Below are 18,015 nucleotides of genomic sequence, written 5' to 3'. Positions count from 1 at the left end.
TAAAACATCAATAATATTGTAAATCTCCAATTTGGGAGTCGGGTATGGGTACCGTCACCCCAGGAACTATCTATATATATACCATAGGTCAGGGATCAATAACAATTTGTCAGAAAAACTCCAAATAGTATTTTTTATTAGAAAATAAAGAACACAACATAAAAACAAAAATGGAAGCAAACAAAAAAGATAAAAAAGCAATTTTTTTTCTTTTGTATTGATGAGAAGGATGTGCTTGCTTTTCTGAGCATAGTTTCTCAAAACGAGGTTGAAGTTTCGAAATCGCCACTCTCGTCTCTGCCTCTAAATTTATTTTTGATCTGTACTTATTCTTAATTACTGCAACTGCAGAGAAACCTGTCTCACACAAGTATGATGTCGCAATAATAAAACCCTTAACGCTGCAGTGCTGATGGAACGATATTCTTGATAAACTGAGCTCCAAAATTCAAGTAGCTTATCCTTATTATATTGCAGCTTAAGGCTGGAGTCACAGGACAATTCTTCTTCTGCTGTCGAAAGTGTTGATGGTCAGGTCGACTCGACAGTCGCTCCGAAGTGTGCGTGTGGAAGACGCTATAAAGATTGCCTCACGACGCCCCTGGGATGATCCCGAGGCGCCCCGGGGCGTTGCGACTCACAGTTAGGGAAGCCCTGCCATAGGTCATCCCAAGCGGTTCGCTATGTTTGGTGGCTTAGCAGGGGTGCCCGGGTTCATGGAGTCAGAATTGTCTAGGTCTTGGCGGCAGTTGCTTCTGCCCATCTACCTTATGGCGATTTGGAGACCTTTCTACCTCTCAAGCAGGACTCTCTCGATCCATCGCCTTGTACCGCAGTGGGATGGATGAATTCAGACGTAGGTCACTCCTAGCATACTACCCACCCCTCATTCCTTCCCAAATCTTCCTCTCCTTAAAAAAAAAACCCTCCCCACAGCATCTCCAAAGAGGCCCAGAGGGAGATTATTTTCCTCAGGGCCTCGGGTGTGGAAAAAAATTAAAAAAAAAAATTGTTTTTTTGGAATAACTTAATGATTTAAATCTCAAATTGTAATGTTTAATTTTTAAAGACAATATTTGCGATAAGCCTAAGGTCCTGGGATTAATTTAAAGATGCGACTGTATATTCTTCCGTTTCAAATTTTCATTTGAGAATTGATAATATTTTCTTCAATGATTAAATATTAGTGTTATTTCAAGAAATATCCTTGCATTAAGCGTGGCCAGTAATCCTAAGCGTTAACTAAAATTCATTCGAGTGAAAAAGTTTGTCATGTCAGACATTAATTAAAAATACATATTATTTGACTATCTCAATGACTATAATATTGTAAATTTTTTTATGGACTAAACAAATAATTTTCTAAAACTACTTTTTGACTGTTTTTATTATGAATAATCTTTGTTCTTTCTTTATTTTTCTTTTAGACTCAAAAACTACTGGACCGTTTACCCTGAAAATTCCAAAATTTGTTCTTATTAGTGCCAGAAGTGTTTAGAGAGTAGTTTAAATGGTAGAAGTCGGGGACGTCCGAGGAAGACTTAACACGTTATCTGTGCACTGGAATGAGATACGAAGTCGAATATTATTTCCACCTTAAAAACAGATCCAGTTTTCAGGTACACTAGAATTTACAACTTCAAAACTTTACTCCAAACCATCCATAACCCCGAGAAAAGCCGGGTATACGACAGCTAGTAATATATAAGTATATACCGTACTATAAGTTTGTTCTTATTAGTGTCAGTAGTGCTTGAAAAGTGGTTGGAATGGTAGAAAAATTCGGGGACGCCAGGGGAACACTTAACACATTATCTCTGCACTGGAATGCGATACGGATTGAAATAAAAGTCAACATAATATATATTTTTTAATAGTTCATATGAGGTATTAAGTAGTGAATGGTGGAAGTCCACACCCGAGAAAGATGTGACACGATCAAGTGAAACAAAAAGTTATAAAAAGTACACTTTTAAATTCTTTACAACAACATCATTGGATCTTCCAGAATGCGACTTTTACATATTGCTCAATAAAATTTAGCCTTCAGGCCAGTTCCCACAGTTCGTATTTTCAAAGTTAGCGTAGTTTCCCACATTTGCAAATTCGACCCTACAATAAAACAATTCATTGGCCTGGTATTTTTATAAAGATATTGTCTTGTTTGTGTATAATTTATGATTTAAGAATTCGTGACATTTAACTTCAAGCGGCGGCAGCTTTCAAATAGAGTTGTTCGCTCTCTATTTTATGATGACCCTAGTTAAACCATTATGCCTAAAAATATTTTCCAATACCTTTCCCACCCCTGTCCCATAGTAATAAAAACCCCAAATAAAGTTTCATCTCCCTTAAAATAATTCCTTTAAAATATTTGTATTGTTTAAGTCACGTTTGTATCATTTAGGATAGTTAAGTGCATTATTTTTTATTTTTAAGAATGTTGTTTTCCGACGAGCGGGTGGAACATCTTTATTTTTGTAATATGTCCTTCAAGAATTTAGTTTAAATACAGATACCTCCCAGAAAAAGGACAGTATTCATATAACTGGTAGGTACAGGCGTACCTACGCAGGAGCTAGTATTGCTATAACTGGTAGGTACAGGCGTACCTACGCAGGAGCTAGTGTTGAAATAACTGGTAGGTACATGCGTACCTACGCAGTCAGTCGTGAGATAATTACTAGGTTTATGTAAACCTAGAGAAAACCATGAAGAATAAAGGAAACTAGACCTTTATTTCTTTCAGTTTAAGTTTGAGCAGAGGAAAATAAGATCCTTTGCAATTATATTGTGAATTAATAAATTTATATGTCAAGAAGAAGAAGTGTTTTCCTGCATTCCATCTGACGGCGTGTTCTCGTACCACGATAGCAGAAACAATCATTGTATCATACGTGTCCATAATTATGCCAGAATTTTCAATAAAATTCATATTTACGTAAAATTGAAAGAACACTCTGACGAAATCTTTAGATACCGTGTCGCCGACACATAAAAGATATTTAATTCAATTAACTCTATAAAATAATATGCCATATGTAATCAGTAAAGAGAATTACATGCTGATATAGTAACAGTTCCTGAAACACATTTAAAGATCTCTTCGCCCGGAGCCATCAGACGAGGAAATGACCGCCGCGAAGGAACTGCCTCAGTATTTACGTTATCCCCCTCCACTGTTCACCAGATGGAATTTGTGTCTTTCAATGGTCGCAACCTACAGCCAATCACAGCAAAGAAGCATAATTACGAGTTCAAAATAACCGATAATGTCCGACTAAATTACAGGAAACTGGTTGTAATTATGACCGGGAAATGACAATATGTCTATACGCCAAAATAATGACCTGAAAACTTACACCTAACTGTTTTTTTTGCACTGTGTTCAATCCAAAAATGTCAAGCATCAAAGCCAATATGTAAAACTGTATACTTTACTGTAAAATAAATAAAAGCATTTAGGGTGATGGTTTAGGTGAGTTGAACTGACCTAGTTAGAGGTATTGCCCTATAACGTTGCTTCCCCCTCGGCCGGCCAACAGCCAAAAAGAAAAAAATACTTAACTAACTCACTTCCCATGAAAGGGGAGGATCACGTCAGTGAAGACCCGACTCGAGTTTGCCCTATAAATATAAAGCCAGATTTGATGTCAAGTCAGTTCAACAACTACCTTTGAAGAAGAAACAACTCGTCTGAAAAACCAAAACCAAGTCTCCACGTTACCTATTCAAGTGTTTAATTGAGTACTTCATTCACTCCATATTTTACACCGTTCCCCGAGGCTGATTTCGTGATAAGTTGTGTCTGGCCCCCTATCGTATACAGTATCTGTACAGACTTAACGACAGACGCAACGCTGGGGAAATGTCAGCTGGTGCATTATAAAATAGACTATGTTTAGAATAAATAATATTAGGAAGTTAAAATAACAGCAATTGTTTCCAGCTACACCTGTTGATCCTTAGCGGTTCTCACTGACATATCCGAAGTGGTGTTGGTTCACCCCGGTGTGGAAAAATAAATTTACATTGTAAATTAGCATCACATTACCGTGTGGCAGATTTCTCTCAATTTCGCCCCGGTGAGAGACCATAATTCAAAATCGAAACATTGTTTGTACTATTGTGATTTGTTTTTGGGGTATTATGCCGTGTTGCGCTACCTGCTTCTTTAGCCAAGACAGAGGTTCCTTCCAATCCTTTCCCTTTCCCTGCTTCCTTCAGCCTCTGAAAAATGGCAGATGACAAAAAGTATGACTGTTGAGTGCCCCAGTGGAAGCAACACAGAGCCAGACGAAAGAAGAGGTGGATAGATTGCTTGGAAGAGGATTGGAGCCGGACGGGAAGGACTTAGGACTGGAAGTTAATGATGATGATGATGAAATGGCAACGCCTGAGGACTGGATGTTCCCCTTTGCACAGCCTAACTATTGGACTTAACAATTTAGTATGTTTTTGTGGTGGGACTTGACGTGCATCTTGAGAGAGGTCGACTGCACAAAGGCCGCATCGCAAAAGGAGCACTTGTGGTTCCGGATGTTGTAGTGGACGGCGAGGTGGTATTGAAGGTGTCTCCGGGCCTTGAACGCCTTGCTGCAGATGTCGCAGATGTAATTGCGGAAATCTAAAAATGACAAGCCAATAATAGTATTAATTGAGGCCACAAGTTGAGTGATCTAACCCTCTTTTTAGAAATCGAGTTATTGATCTATCACTGAAGATAAACTGATTGATGTTGAAATGCATTGTGGGCGCATCTGCGTGCATGAAGTTAGCTCAATTATTCTAACTTCTGGTGAAATATAATAACACAATTCTTTCTTGAACAGATAATCAATTTCACCTCTATAAAGCAACACCAAAGATGATTTTTTTTTTTTTTAAATTTGTGTATTACACAAATTTAAAAAACTAAAAATTGTGACTTGTGTCCATTTACAATACACATGTAACATTAACTACACAATGTAAAGAATAATAAATAAATGATACGAAACAATAAAAGAAAAAGAATAGAAATAACAAGTTATAAATAGTGATTTTTTACATTCATATGCCTCTTGAATTCTTCAAGGCTACTATTAAAAATATCGATAGTCTTGGAGGCGTTGTTTAACAGCGCCATACCTTGTGTCATGCTATGCCGAGCCAGTACGTCCGTTCTGCCACGTGGGATACATAGCAGATCATGGTGCCGTCCCTGGCTGTAGTTGTTCGGTACGTATAACTTATAGCATTCCAGAAGGTATGGGCTATCTATTAAATTATTAAGAATTTTGTACGCCGTTACTGCAAGGGCCCCACTCCTCCTCGAGTGGAGACTTTGGTAGCGCGTTTCGGCAAGCAATTTTTCGTGATGCATGAATCGCGGGTACTCTCCGTGCATTCTCAAATACATGTATCTCAAAAACTTTTTTTGAATCTGTTCTAATTTTTCAATGTATTTTTGTTGGTATGGGGCCCATACGGCGGAGGCGTATTCAATTTTAGATCTTATAATGCAGTTGTACAAAGTCATCATTGCCTCGGGATTGGAAAATTGTTTGCAGAGTCTTATGACAAATCCGAGAAGCTTGTAGCATGATGTCGTCAACTGCAATATATGGTCCGAAAACGTAAGTTTGGGATCAAAGACTACCCCAAGGTCCTTGATGGATTTTACTTTTGACAATATATCATTTTTGATGCAATAATCGAATTTGATAGGGTTTCTCGAACGTGTATACGACATAGCGACACATTTTTTTGTATTAAAAAATAATTTATTTTCATCAGCCCATTATGAAATTGAATCTAAATCAGTTTGCAATTTGACACAATCTTGACCATCACAAATTCTCTTAAGTAATTTTAGATCGTCAGCAAAAAGCAGGCAAGTGGAATGTTTGATGCATTCTTGAATGTCATCAATTAAGATTATAAATAGTAGAGGCCCTAGGTTTGACCCCTGTGGCACTCCAGAGAATGCAGAAAATTCTCTAGACCTGTATCCGTCGATGCAAACATATTGTTTCCTATTCCTTAAATACGTGACAAAAAAATTTAGGAGGGGTTTGTCGAAACCAATTCTATGTATTTTTCGTAGCAGTACGTCATGATCTACTCGGTCGAACGCCTTGGCAAAATCCGTGTAGATCACATCAGTTTGATGTTGAGCATCTAATCCTCTTGCTACTCTCTGTGAGAGTTCTAGAAGATTAGAGACGGTGGACTTATTTGATAGAAATCCATGTTGGTTTCCCCAAAGAAACGGTTTAATTTGTTTGTTTAGCTTTTCGCAAATTATTGTTTCAAATATTTTTGGGAGTATTGACAGAACCGCTACTGGTCTATAGTTCTGGACTTCCGTTTTTGTTCCAGATTTATGTATCGGGCTAACCTTGGTAAGTTTCCAGGATTGAGGAAAAGTGGAAGTTGAAATGCTGAGGTTGAAGATATAGCATATCGGGTTAAACAAATGTTCTTCCAACATGATAATGATATGAGGTGGGATTCCATCTGGCCCCGTGGCCTTGTTGGGCTTTTGTTCCCGAATACACGCTTTGACTTCCTCTGGCTTAATTTGTTCCAGAGATATTGAACCTGTGTTTCTAGGCACCTCAGCCCGGAGACTTTCTACATCTAGGTGAGGGCTCATATGGACAACCATGAGTCGGTATACAAATACCGACTGGAAATAGTCCGCGAATCTCTCTGAAACTTGTTGGGGACATTGGATTATTTTATCGACATTCATAAGTCCAATAGGAGTACCCCTACCTGCTTTTTGTGATCTAATATATTGCCAGAAATTTTTGGGGTCTTCTTTGATCCCATTTTCAATATCGGATAAATATTTGTTCTTTTTTAGAGACATCTCTTTTTGAGATCGGATCTCTTTGCAGAAAATAATAAATAGTCTGATTTATTATTAGTAGCTTTGTACTTCCTGCGAAGAGATTCCTTACATTTGATTTTTTCTATAATATTTTTATCGAACCAAACTGGGTAGCTAACATTTGCTTTCGATAATTTTTTTAAAGGTACACATAATTCAAATATACTAAATAATACAGAGTAAAAATATTCCACAGCTTCGTTGACAGATTTTATGTTGTATAAATATATCCAGTTGAAGTGTGAGAATATTTTTAGACATAGATTAATATTAACTTGTTTAAAATTAAATTTGTTAAAGTTCGAATATAAGTTTCGTCCCGTTTGATGATGGTTTGCACGCATTCCACGCCTACTGTATTGTGTCCTCGCCAGAGTTGCCGAGATGGCCAGTGTAGGATGGTGGTGATCTTCTCTAACCAATGCTTCATCGCTGTACGTCACCTCACATATATTTAAATTACTTAGCACTAAATCAAGCATGTTATTGTACTTGTTTACAACTGTACTATGTTGCGTTAGTCCATTGGAGTTTATAAAACATATGTGATATAGGCCCTGAGGGAAATTATTTTCTTCGGGGCCTCGTGTTCAGAGTTAATGTTACAAAAAATATCTATATGGGGCCTAGTAAAAGAAAGATCTCATTTATATTAGAGATTACATATAAAATATGCAAGAATAAAGGGTACCAACATTCATAGTCATTAATTTGTCTGTGATGCTTTTATGCACTGGTATCCCGATGTTTGTCTATGATTGAGACGGAAGGAAAGATCATTCTTTAATAAAACAAAAGACGAACCATCAAGAACGTATGAGATATAATTTTAAAAGTGGAGGACAATCCCAACCCGGAGTAATCGGAGTATTTTATAACCCGGCGAGGCAAATTCTATTTGAAATGATTGGATAATCAATCAATCCATATTACAAAGGTCATATTTTCATTTCCTTGCCTTCCTTGGTGAAGTCGGGATTTTGATAATGGCCATGCTGCTTTGGACATGCAACATTCCTGTGAAGAGGTTTTGGCCTGAACCAAAGCCAATTCGCCACAGCCTGGAATAATGACTGTCGCACCACCACATGTATAATTCGAGAAGGAACCCGGAGTATCTACCCCGTTTGCTGCTTTGTGTTAGTGAAGTAAGCCCTGATTAAGAGCTCTTTTCAGGATAGGTCGTGGATTGTTTTTTCTACATGTTTTTGTTACCTACTCATAGGTACACGACCGAAGGTAAGATTTCTCAAAGGTAAATTAGTTTCCTTTTCTCTCTAAAAAGTATGGCGCTCATTACCCATTACTTTAAAATCCACTATAGTTACAGTAACAACATGGGAATATATTAAACATCTGTGGGTTAACTCTACAGAGGTAAAATCTATCATCTAAAGAGGTAAATATTGAACAATAATAACTCACCACTGTGTGAGAGTGAATGCCGTGCTAAATCTCTATTGCTGAAGAAAGATTCACCGCATTCGGGACAGGACACATTCTTCTCTTTACGATGCACTCTCCTCACATGTTTGTCCAGTTCGCCGGGTGTGCGGCAATTCTGCGAACACTCGGGACAAATGTACTGGTTAGCCCACACTCCGTGCTCCTTCAGCAAGTGCTTTTTCCTATTGTGTGCGCTAGAAAACCTAACTTGACAATTAGGGCAAGAGTACAACATCTTATTATTATGCACCTTCATTTCGTGCTGCCGTAAATTGTTTTTAGTTACATAAGACTTGTTACTGCATCGCAGGCACGGAAAGCTTTTGGCTTTGTGTCTTTCCAAATGCGCTAGGTACGTGATTTGTTTAGCAAAGTCCTTCCCGCAAAGATGGCACAGAAATTGCGGGAAGTGATAATCAAAATGCTGCCGCAATTTCTCCCGATTTGGAAACACTTCACTGCAAACCGGGCACTCGGTTGAGTCTGGTTTTAATCTGGGAAGTCTGAATGTGCTTGGTTTTGGGTATTGTTGTTGGTCTATCCATTCTATTCGTTTGACGCATTTATTTTTACTCTTAAGGTTGTTTATCAATGGTTTTTGGTCTGTCCATTCTAACCTCTTGGGGTCTTTCAATTCTTGCAAATTCTGTTTCTGTTCTTCTTTGTCACTGCTCATTGAATCATCATTCCAGAACGTGTCTAAATTATCATCAACTGATAATTTGATCTTAATTTTTTCTTCTTCAGGTTGTGCATTATCTGCAAACATAAGGAATTTAATTGTAAAATTCTCAAACAGAATCAAGCGGCTGGCAGAACTGGCAGCGCCTGACCATGACCTTTATTTTTGATTTAAAAAAATATTATTCAGTTTGGTCAAGTATTTTGGTCACATTCCAAATTTAAATTTTGTATGAAAAAGGCCTCTTTGGTTTTGGTTTAAAAAGATTAAGGCTAAAGGTTTTGCGGCCGAAAAAGTTCGGGAACCTCTAATCTAATCGGCTTATAATCTTCATATATTACAGGCCTCTTCAAGACCTGCATTAATAAATCCCTTCCTACAGCCCCTACCTCAACCCATCTCACAACTCTACCCAACCGGGTGGTGAAATAGATGCCTTTAAACTGTACAGAGAGGGGCGCACTAGTGAAGTGTTACATAAATAAATAACTATGAAAGTTTAGGTTATTTCTCGATAATTTTAAATTTTTGGTATATACAGGGTGTAACAGCAGTGAAAAGATAATACACACCTCATATATTTTCTTATTATTTAATTATCATAAATATATTATTAAATACCTGCTTTGAAAGTCTGTGGTCCCTTTGAGCTGAATTTTATGATTTTTATTTATAAAACCTAACAATTTGGAATAACGACGAAGTATAAGTGGATTCATTCGCTTAAACCACAGTAAGCAGTTTGTGTCTTTTTGTATTAATATTCACAGGTATAATTTTTTTTAATGAGTACGGGTGAATCCAAAATCAAACGCCCAGAAATCTGTCGCTTAAGGCATATGTTTTACAAATATAACAAATACAACAGTATTCCTTAGAGCATAAATAAAATAATTTCATAAATTAAGCCCTGTGGCTGTGCGAGGAGAGGGCCGGCGACCGATGGACGAAGACCGCTGAAGTAGCCCGGGATAGGGACGCACAGAGGCGCTGCGTCCAAGCGATGGTTCTCCAACTCCAATAACAGGACAAGGGGAGGAAGATGAGAATATTCTGTGTATGGTGAAATATACCTTCAATAGTTGGCTGGTGCTTCTGGGGGAGGAGAATAGTGGGTTCTTCCTTGGCCTGTTGGAGGAGTGATCCTGCTGCCTCCACCTGAGCTCGGAATGAGGCGGCATCCCTCAGACAGAACACGCAAGTCTCACATAGGCCCCCACACCCACTGAGGTCCACCACCTGCAACATAATACACTCAAGTTGTAACGTGCGAGATGGGACCAACAATATCCCAGATGTTTGAAGTTCCTTAACTTTAATAATTACATGGTGATGTACTATGGCTGACTCACCAGGGAATCCTGTATCGAGAGCAGGTAAAGTTTACCACAAAAATAACAACATAATATTACATTTAAAATAAAAGGCAATCAGAATTGTGCCATTGGAATTACATTAAAACAGGTTTTAATAGAATCATTGCCTTGGCTGATGCTTTTTTTAACAAAGCTATACAGTGGAAGTTCATTTTATACCTTTTTCTTTACCTAAAATATCTTTTTGCCAAAAGCTGTGCTGTTTTGTCAAAAGAGAAATGGATAAGGAAGAGTGTTGAAAATTGCTCCGAGTTTCAAACCAATTATAATTAAAAAGAGTAACTGATTTAGAATATAGATGTAGCTAGTTTGCACCTTCTTTAAAGGCAGCGAAACTAGGTTATTAAAGTTCCAATTTTGATAAGGGAACTCACTTCTCTTCGATAGTTTCTAGCTAAAGGAACACAAAGTGACAATTATATTTCGCTCTCCGTTGGTGGAGTGATCTCCACAGAGTGTCGGTAGCAGTATAAACTTTGGAAAAAACAACAATAAAATCGGTGTAATTTCAACTTCTACAAAGTGTTTCATTTAAAAAAAAAGTGTAATCTATCTTTTGTTCTCAAGTCTTAACTTTAAACAAAGAGAATATACCCTTTGGTTCTAGGATCACTAGCAGTTAGGAAATTGTTCTGTGTTTGAATAGGTATGCTAGAACGTTTATTGAAAGGGTTTTAGCTCGGTAACACAGTATCAACGTTAATAGGTTTAGGAAAACTCAATATTCGACTTTGATTCTATATTCCTTTGGGGTATAGGGAAAAAACAAATTGGCAAGTGGTCTATTGGATAAAAATCAGTATGGGATTCTCTGGTGTAAATGCAAACAGTAAAAATATGGTCCCAAAAGAGTTCCACTAGCAGTTGGAACTATTTTGCAGTTTTCTTCTTGAATGCATGATTGATCACCTTGATATTGAAGCAGGACAGTAACATTAATGAATAGTCCTCATGCGAGGAGTCCTGTGCGTAATTTCCTTGTGGGTGTAAGTTCCAAAGTTCGCCTGAGCTGCCACAGAACACACAGGCGTCATCTGACGACTCCCGAAGTAACAGCTCTTTGGGTTCCAGAGACATCTTTTTCAGTTTCATTTCTTGTTTGTAACTAAACGGAAAAAAAATGTTGGTAAATATTTCCCATGCGCTGCACTTTTAAAGTGCATGGATTATGGACATTACACTTCATTTCAACTTAATTACTACAAGAAATAACTATTTAAGTCAGTAGATATGGTAAAAAATGCATTATAATTACATTTTTGTTCAAAGTTCAAAATTAACCTTAAAAAACCATACCTTTGCCGCCACTTTCAACGTTTTTGTATGGAGTGACATTTGCGAAAGTTTAGTTTTTTTTTTGCGTGAATACCGCACAATTTATAAAGTAGTTAACAATAATATTCAATGCCCAGAGTTGCTAAATAAGATTCAATTCAATGTACCGGCGCATTCAACACGCTCTTCTGTCCTGTTCAGGGTGGATCAATGCAAAACGAACTCTAAGTAGAATTCTTGCCTGAACAGATTATGCAATAATTACAATAGCGTATTATCCAAGCTGGATCTTTTCAGTTGCGAACTTACCAAATACAAGAGGTCCATAAAATAATATTTCTCTGATGGTTTGTGAATAATGTTATGTCTGTAATGTCTATATTTCTATTATGATTAATTTATATCTACAACCTCTCTCCATGGCTATAAATTTATTTATATATGTTTTGTTTTGTAAATTTTTCATTTTACATAATCTTTTGTTTTGTATAAATTTTTGAATTCATATTCCTTTCTTACAAATTTAATTTACTTATTCCATATTATCCTGTCTCAGTAGAGGTAAAGTCACAAGGAGGAAATCCATAATTGGTTTTATTTTGGCTATATAATACTATGTACAAACTGAAATAAATGTAAACTGTCGATTTTCCGAAAATTAATAAATAAACAATAGTCCCAACTGCTCCCAACCGTCTGGAGCCAGTGAGACTAAGGCATCCCGAATTGGGTTATGTTGTGAGGCTGAAGGTAGTGGGGATGAGAAGGAAATGTATATAGTTGGTTCTTGTAGTAATTGTAAACAAAATGTAATTTACACAATCTGTGCTTAAAAGTGTGGCGGTTAGGGAAATAATCACCAAAGAGTTTTCAATAAATATGGTTATTATACACAAATTATGTTATGCGCATTGTTCGGATTTACAGTACTTTACACTCGTCTCATGACATAATTCATGCTGTTGCTGTGAAGTGGTTCAATCTTTTAACTATATCAAGGAAAATTTCTGCTTTACGGCCAAACTTAAATAGTCATAATTAAAATATTATGTTATTTTTAATCATAAGTGAAGTTCATGTTATCAGAATCTGTCTTACCTTTCAATAAGAAGTAATTTATACATTTTATATAAGTAGGAATAAATGGAAGACATCTTCAGATGTATTTTTTTTAAATATTACACGCCTTCAAAGTAATTTTTTTAAATTAAGTTTTATCAGAACTATTTCGACAACAAATCCGAACTTCCGAGCTGTCAAAATAAACGCATAAACATTCCATGGAAATAATATAATCCTGCAAGTTAGTGACATATAGTCGAAAATCGAAACATTTCGGTAATCGAAATATTTGTTTCGGGAACATCACAATGGTTTATTTATGATCAAAATTACTGATTACACTGGAAAAAAATCATATGGGAGGTAATTTGGAAAGTAAGTGATTTATTTACGACGCCCGTACATTTAGTGTGAGTAAAATATGGCATTCTGATTTGAGAAGTTTATAATATAAATATTTTTTGTGGCGCCGTTTTTATGACAAATTACCTCGAGGGCTCTCCATAAAAAAATGTATGGTTGAATGTATTTTAAGGTTATGTACGTATTTGGTGTGAAAGACGCAATCGGCCCGATTTATGAATTTAATATTGTTTTAGCGTCCAGGTTTTTATGTCCGTGAGGATGAAATATTTTCCTTATTTCTTTTATTGAAAAATGAGTTCACGGAATAATGAGAAATGTGAAGAGATTCCAAATCTCTAGTAGGAATATTCAAGTATAGTATATCCTTAAAATTGAAAGTAGGTACGTAACTTATTTATTCAATTAAAATGAAGATATAAATTTAACGTCTTATGAAACGTATTCAAATTCGTAGCCATTCAAATCATAATAATAATATGTGTTGCTATCTGAAAGTACAATAATTTTTTTGCAAATGCAGTACTTACCTACCAAAATGTTGCCATACCAATGCACCATAGTTTGTCTATGGCCTATGGAGATGTTGGTTCGCCATGGAAAAATGAGATAAACTTTTTAATTTAAATATATATCTGTATTATAGTATATTTTCATGAATATAATTTAACAACACAATAATATTTTGTATATTATCGCCACATTTCAGAGTGGCAGATTACTCTCAATAACGTTCCGGTGAGAGACCACCATTCAAAATCGAATCGTTGCTTGAACTACGTTTAGTGATCAGATCTGAGTAGCAGGTTCTTCCCATTATTCCCCTTCCCTACTTCATTCAGCCTCTGAAGAATGCCAGATGACAGGATGCCAAAAAGTATTACTTTGTGGGTGCCCCAGTGGAAGCGACACATAGGCAGATCAAAGAGGTGGATAGGCTGCGTGCTGCATGGAAGAGGACTGGAGCAGAATAATGATGATGATGAAAGAACTAGATGTTCCCATTTTGACAGCCTAACTATTGGAGAGTGCATTCTTGTGGTGGGACCTCATGTGCACCTTGAGAGAGGTCGGTTGCACGAAGGCCGCATCGCACAAGGAGCACTTGTGATCCCGGATGTTGTAGTGGATGGCGAGGTGGTATTGAAGGTGTCTCCGGTTCTTGAACGCCTTGCTGCAGATGTCACAGATGTAATTGCGGAGATCTAAAAATGAAGAGCCCATAAAATTAATAATTGAGTCATTAGCGTGAGCGATCTAATTCTTACTTTTAGAGAGTTACTAAACTAATCACTGAAGGTAAACTGATAAACTGTATTGTAGGTATGTCAGTTTGTCTGTGTCTGTGTGCAAAAAGGTATCCTAATTTTTCCAGAACAGATAATCACCCACTAAAGTGACATAGACCCTGGGGAAATTATTTTCTTCAGGGCTTTGTGTATGGAATTAATGTAAAAATAAAAACAATAATACACATGCAAGAAAGGTCTTTTTTAAATTGGAGACATCAGTTATCTCACGAACAGGAATAGATTACACTTCTATGGGTTTATCTCTACAGTGGTAAAAGCAATCATCTAAAGAAGTTCATATGACAATTGTAACTTACCACTGTGCGAGTGTGAATGCAGTTCTAATTCTTTTTTGCTAAAGAAAAATGCACTGCATTCGGGACAGGAAACATTTTTCTCTTTACGATGCACTTTCCTCACGTGTTTGTCCAGTCTGCCGGGTGAGTAGCATTTCAGCGAGCACTCGGGACAAATGTACTGGTTAGTCCGCACTCCGTGCTCCTTCAGCAAGTGCTCTTTCCTATAGTGTGCGCTAGAAAACCTAACGTGACATTTAGGGCAAGAGTACAACATCTTATTGTCATGTGCCGTCTTTTCGTGCTGCCGTAAACTGTTTTTAGTCACGTAGGACTTGTTCCTACATCGCAGGCACGGAAAGCTTTTGGCTTGGTGCCTTTCCAAATGTGATTTGTACGTGAATCGTTTGGCAAAGACCTTCCCGCAAAGATGGCACAGAAATTGCGGGAAGTGATATTCAAAATGCTTCCGCAATTTCTCCCAGTTCGGAAACTCTTCACCGCAAACCGGGCACTCGGTTGAGTCTGGTTTTAATCTGGGAAGTCTGAAGGTGCTTGGTTTTGGGTATTGTTGTTGGTCTATCCATTCTATTCGCTTGATGCCTTTATTTTTACTCTTGAGGATGTTTTTCAATGGTTCTCCGTCGGTCCATTCTAACCTCTCGCAGTCTTTCAATTCTTGTAAATTTGGTTTCTGATCTTCTTGGTCGCTGTTGATTGAATCGTCAACCCACAATGTGTCTAAATTATCAACATTTGAAAGTTTGATCTCGATTTTTTCTTCTCCATGTCTTGGATTATCTGCAACACATTAAATTGGATTTCTTGTTATCTTCTACAACTAGTTTTAAAATAATGAAAATAAAACAAAAACAATCACTCCGGGTATTGGATTGTGAAAAAGCGATTTTACAGTTATTGTGATAATATCCATACAAATTGAAAATATCTCGCGAGTAAAAACAAATGCCGCCGACGGGAATTGAATCCGCACCTTCTGATGTCTGGTAATGACTCTGCAATAATGTTTCAGTAATTGCATTCAGCTTTTGATGAGATTAAGTTCTGTAATATATGCGAATGGTGTAGGTAATATACCTTCAATAGTTGAGTATTTCTGCGGGGAATAGGGAATAGTCGGCTTCTCTTCGGTCTGTTTGAGGTCTTGCACTGCCTCCACTTGATCTCGGAATGAGACGGAGTCCCTCAGACGTGACACACATGTCTCACACAGGCCCGCAGTGCCACTGGGGTCCATCAACTGCGACAGAATACCATCAAACTTTGTTATAACAAGCGAGATGGGCCCAACAAAATCCCAGATGTTTAAGTTGGATTGTTTAATCAGTCGTATTCGAGAATAACAGTAATCAAAATTTGACCAAACATTGACAGGACGAGAGTAACCAAAATGATGCAACTGCCATTTTGAAGACAATGCCAGAAAAGCGGTTAGTAAATAGGAGATTTTGCAATACAAAGCAATTTTTATAAGCCTGATACTTTATTTTTTTCTAGGCTTGTAAAAAAGTGATTGATTATTATAGGCCAAGATGTGTTATACTCACAATATTTAATTAAAGGATCAAATTTTCAAACCAAAAACACATGACTACTATCACACAGTGTTTTTTTTTTCTTGAAAGCAAGATGTCACCTTGATATTGAAGCAGGACAGTAACATTAGTGAATAGTCCTCGTGCGTGGAGTAGTGTGCGTGATTTCCTTGTGGGTGTAGGTTCCAAAGTTCACCTGAGCTGCCACAGAACACACAGGAGTCTTCCGACGGCTCCCGAAGTACCAACTCTTTGGGTTTCAAAGACATCTCTTCCAGTTCCATCGCTTGTTTGTAACTGATCAAAAAAAATGTTTACATAAAAAATTGTGTGTTTAATAAATAAGGTATACCTTTTAAATTATACTATCTGAATTTTTCGGATTTACAGAACCAAAAGAAGTACTTTTTTTAAATATATTTTTTATATGTGAATATCGCACAAGAGTACCAATGTTCTAAACCGTTTGGAGCCAGTGAGACTATGGCATCCCAAATTGGGGTATTTTATGAGGGTGAAGGTAGCGGGTAGGGGAAGGAGAGGAAGGTGGGGGAGTACCTAGCTGTTCAGATCTTGTCACCAAACACGGCCAAAGCCATTTATAGCAATGTTTCAATTCTGAATGGTGTCTTACACCAGGGCGATAGTGTAAGCATCTTTCACTCTGGAACGTGCCGCAAGTATACCATACACCAATACAAATTAATAAATTGTGGAATAATATAAACAAATCAAATAAAATGTATTAGTGCACCCCGGGATTTGAACCCGCGTCTTTCGGCTTGCTAGTCGACAGCCACATCCTTCGATTACAGAGGCCGTCAATGAATAAATAATATTTTTTACACTCGTGACATAATTCATGTGGTACAATCCTTTTATAAACTTGTCGAATTCCGCTGCACGCTTGATACGCAAAAAATATATAAATAGGTCTTGGTTTCAACTTAATTACAACAAGAAATAACTATTTATGTGGTGGAAGATGATAAAAGATGCATTAAAGTTCCATTTTTTCTTAAAGTTAAGTTTGAAGGTTAGGAAATACGCAAAAAATATTAAAATAACCCTAAAAACCTATTTTAGTGCGATTATCATGCGTGACTTAAGCCCCCGACTTGAATACTTGCAACAGTAGACGGAGAAGTTCAAATCAAGTGTTGTTGTTTTTAAAGAGCCTGCAGCATGCAGCGGAATTCGTCAAGTTTACCCAATCCTTCAATCATAATTAGGAAAAGTCCTGCTTTACGGCCAAACATAATTAAATTGTAATATTTAAAATATTATGTTACTTTTAAAACTGAAGTTCTTGATATTAGAATATGTCTTACGTTTCAATAAGAAGTAATTTATACATTTTATATAAGTAGGAATAAATGGAAGCCATCTTCAGATGGTTTTTTTATTATCGCCCGTCAAAGTAAATTAAATTTACCAAAACAATTACAACAACCAACACAAATCCGAACTTTCGAGCTGTCATTTGTCAAAATAAAATTATAAACATTCCATAGAAATAATATAAACGTGTAGTGTAAACATAAATAAACCACTCGTGTAAAGTTAGTGATGGGCAGTCAAAAATAGAAACGTTTGGCAATCGACATATTTTTTCCGAATCATCACAATAATTTCATCAATAACATCGAAATCCTAACTAATATTATATATAAATTCTATATGTGTTTGTTTGATTGACGCTTCAGTGCGACGTGATTTTTTGCATTGGGATGGTTGGAGGACTGGGAAGTGACATAGGCTACTTTTTATCCCGGAAAAACATTTCG

General features: G+C 36.9%; 2 protein-coding genes across 3 annotated transcripts; both read right to left on the bottom strand.

Moving 5' to 3' along the window:
* Positions 1-1,882: 1,882 nt before the first annotated feature.
* On the bottom strand, positions 1,883-14,091 carry LOC149413398 (uncharacterized). 2 transcript variants are annotated; one of them, XM_089644969.1, is made up of 5 exons: positions 13,969-14,091; positions 11,294-11,489; positions 10,082-10,247; positions 8,306-9,085; positions 1,883-4,627 (listed from the first exon to the last, which is right to left on the bottom strand). In XM_089644969.1, exons 2-5 carry the CDS (start codon positions 11,474-11,476, stop codon positions 4,440-4,442), a joined length of 1,317 nt encoding a protein of 438 aa, XP_089501095.1. In that variant the 5' UTR covers positions 11,477-11,489; positions 13,969-14,091; the 3' UTR covers positions 1,883-4,439. The 2 variants fall into 2 exon arrangements, with proteins under 2 accessions (XP_089501095.1, XP_089501094.1); XM_089644968.1 differs by lacking the exon at positions 13,969-14,091 and adding an exon at positions 12,758-13,448.
* On the bottom strand, positions 13,736-17,764 carry LOC149413397 (uncharacterized). Its single transcript, XM_089644967.1, has 5 exons — positions 17,560-17,764; positions 16,330-16,525; positions 15,771-15,933; positions 14,694-15,473; positions 13,736-14,289 (listed from the first exon to the last, which is right to left on the bottom strand). The coding sequence occupies exons 1-5, from the start codon at positions 17,613-17,615 to the stop codon at positions 14,099-14,101; spliced, it is 1,386 nt and encodes a 461-aa protein (XP_089501093.1). The 5' UTR covers positions 17,616-17,764; the 3' UTR covers positions 13,736-14,098.
* Positions 17,765-18,015: the final 251 nt, after the last annotated feature.

The sequence above is a fragment of the Hesperophylax consimilis genome, chromosome 22 (genome assembly GCF_061612785.1).
Source record: "Hesperophylax consimilis isolate HC1 chromosome 22, BYU_Hcon_1.0, whole genome shotgun sequence".
NCBI lineage: Eukaryota > Metazoa > Arthropoda > Insecta > Trichoptera > Limnephilidae > Hesperophylax > Hesperophylax consimilis.
The sequence above is the reverse complement of the archived record's forward strand: the minus strand, read 5'-3'. Positions and strand labels throughout refer to the sequence as shown.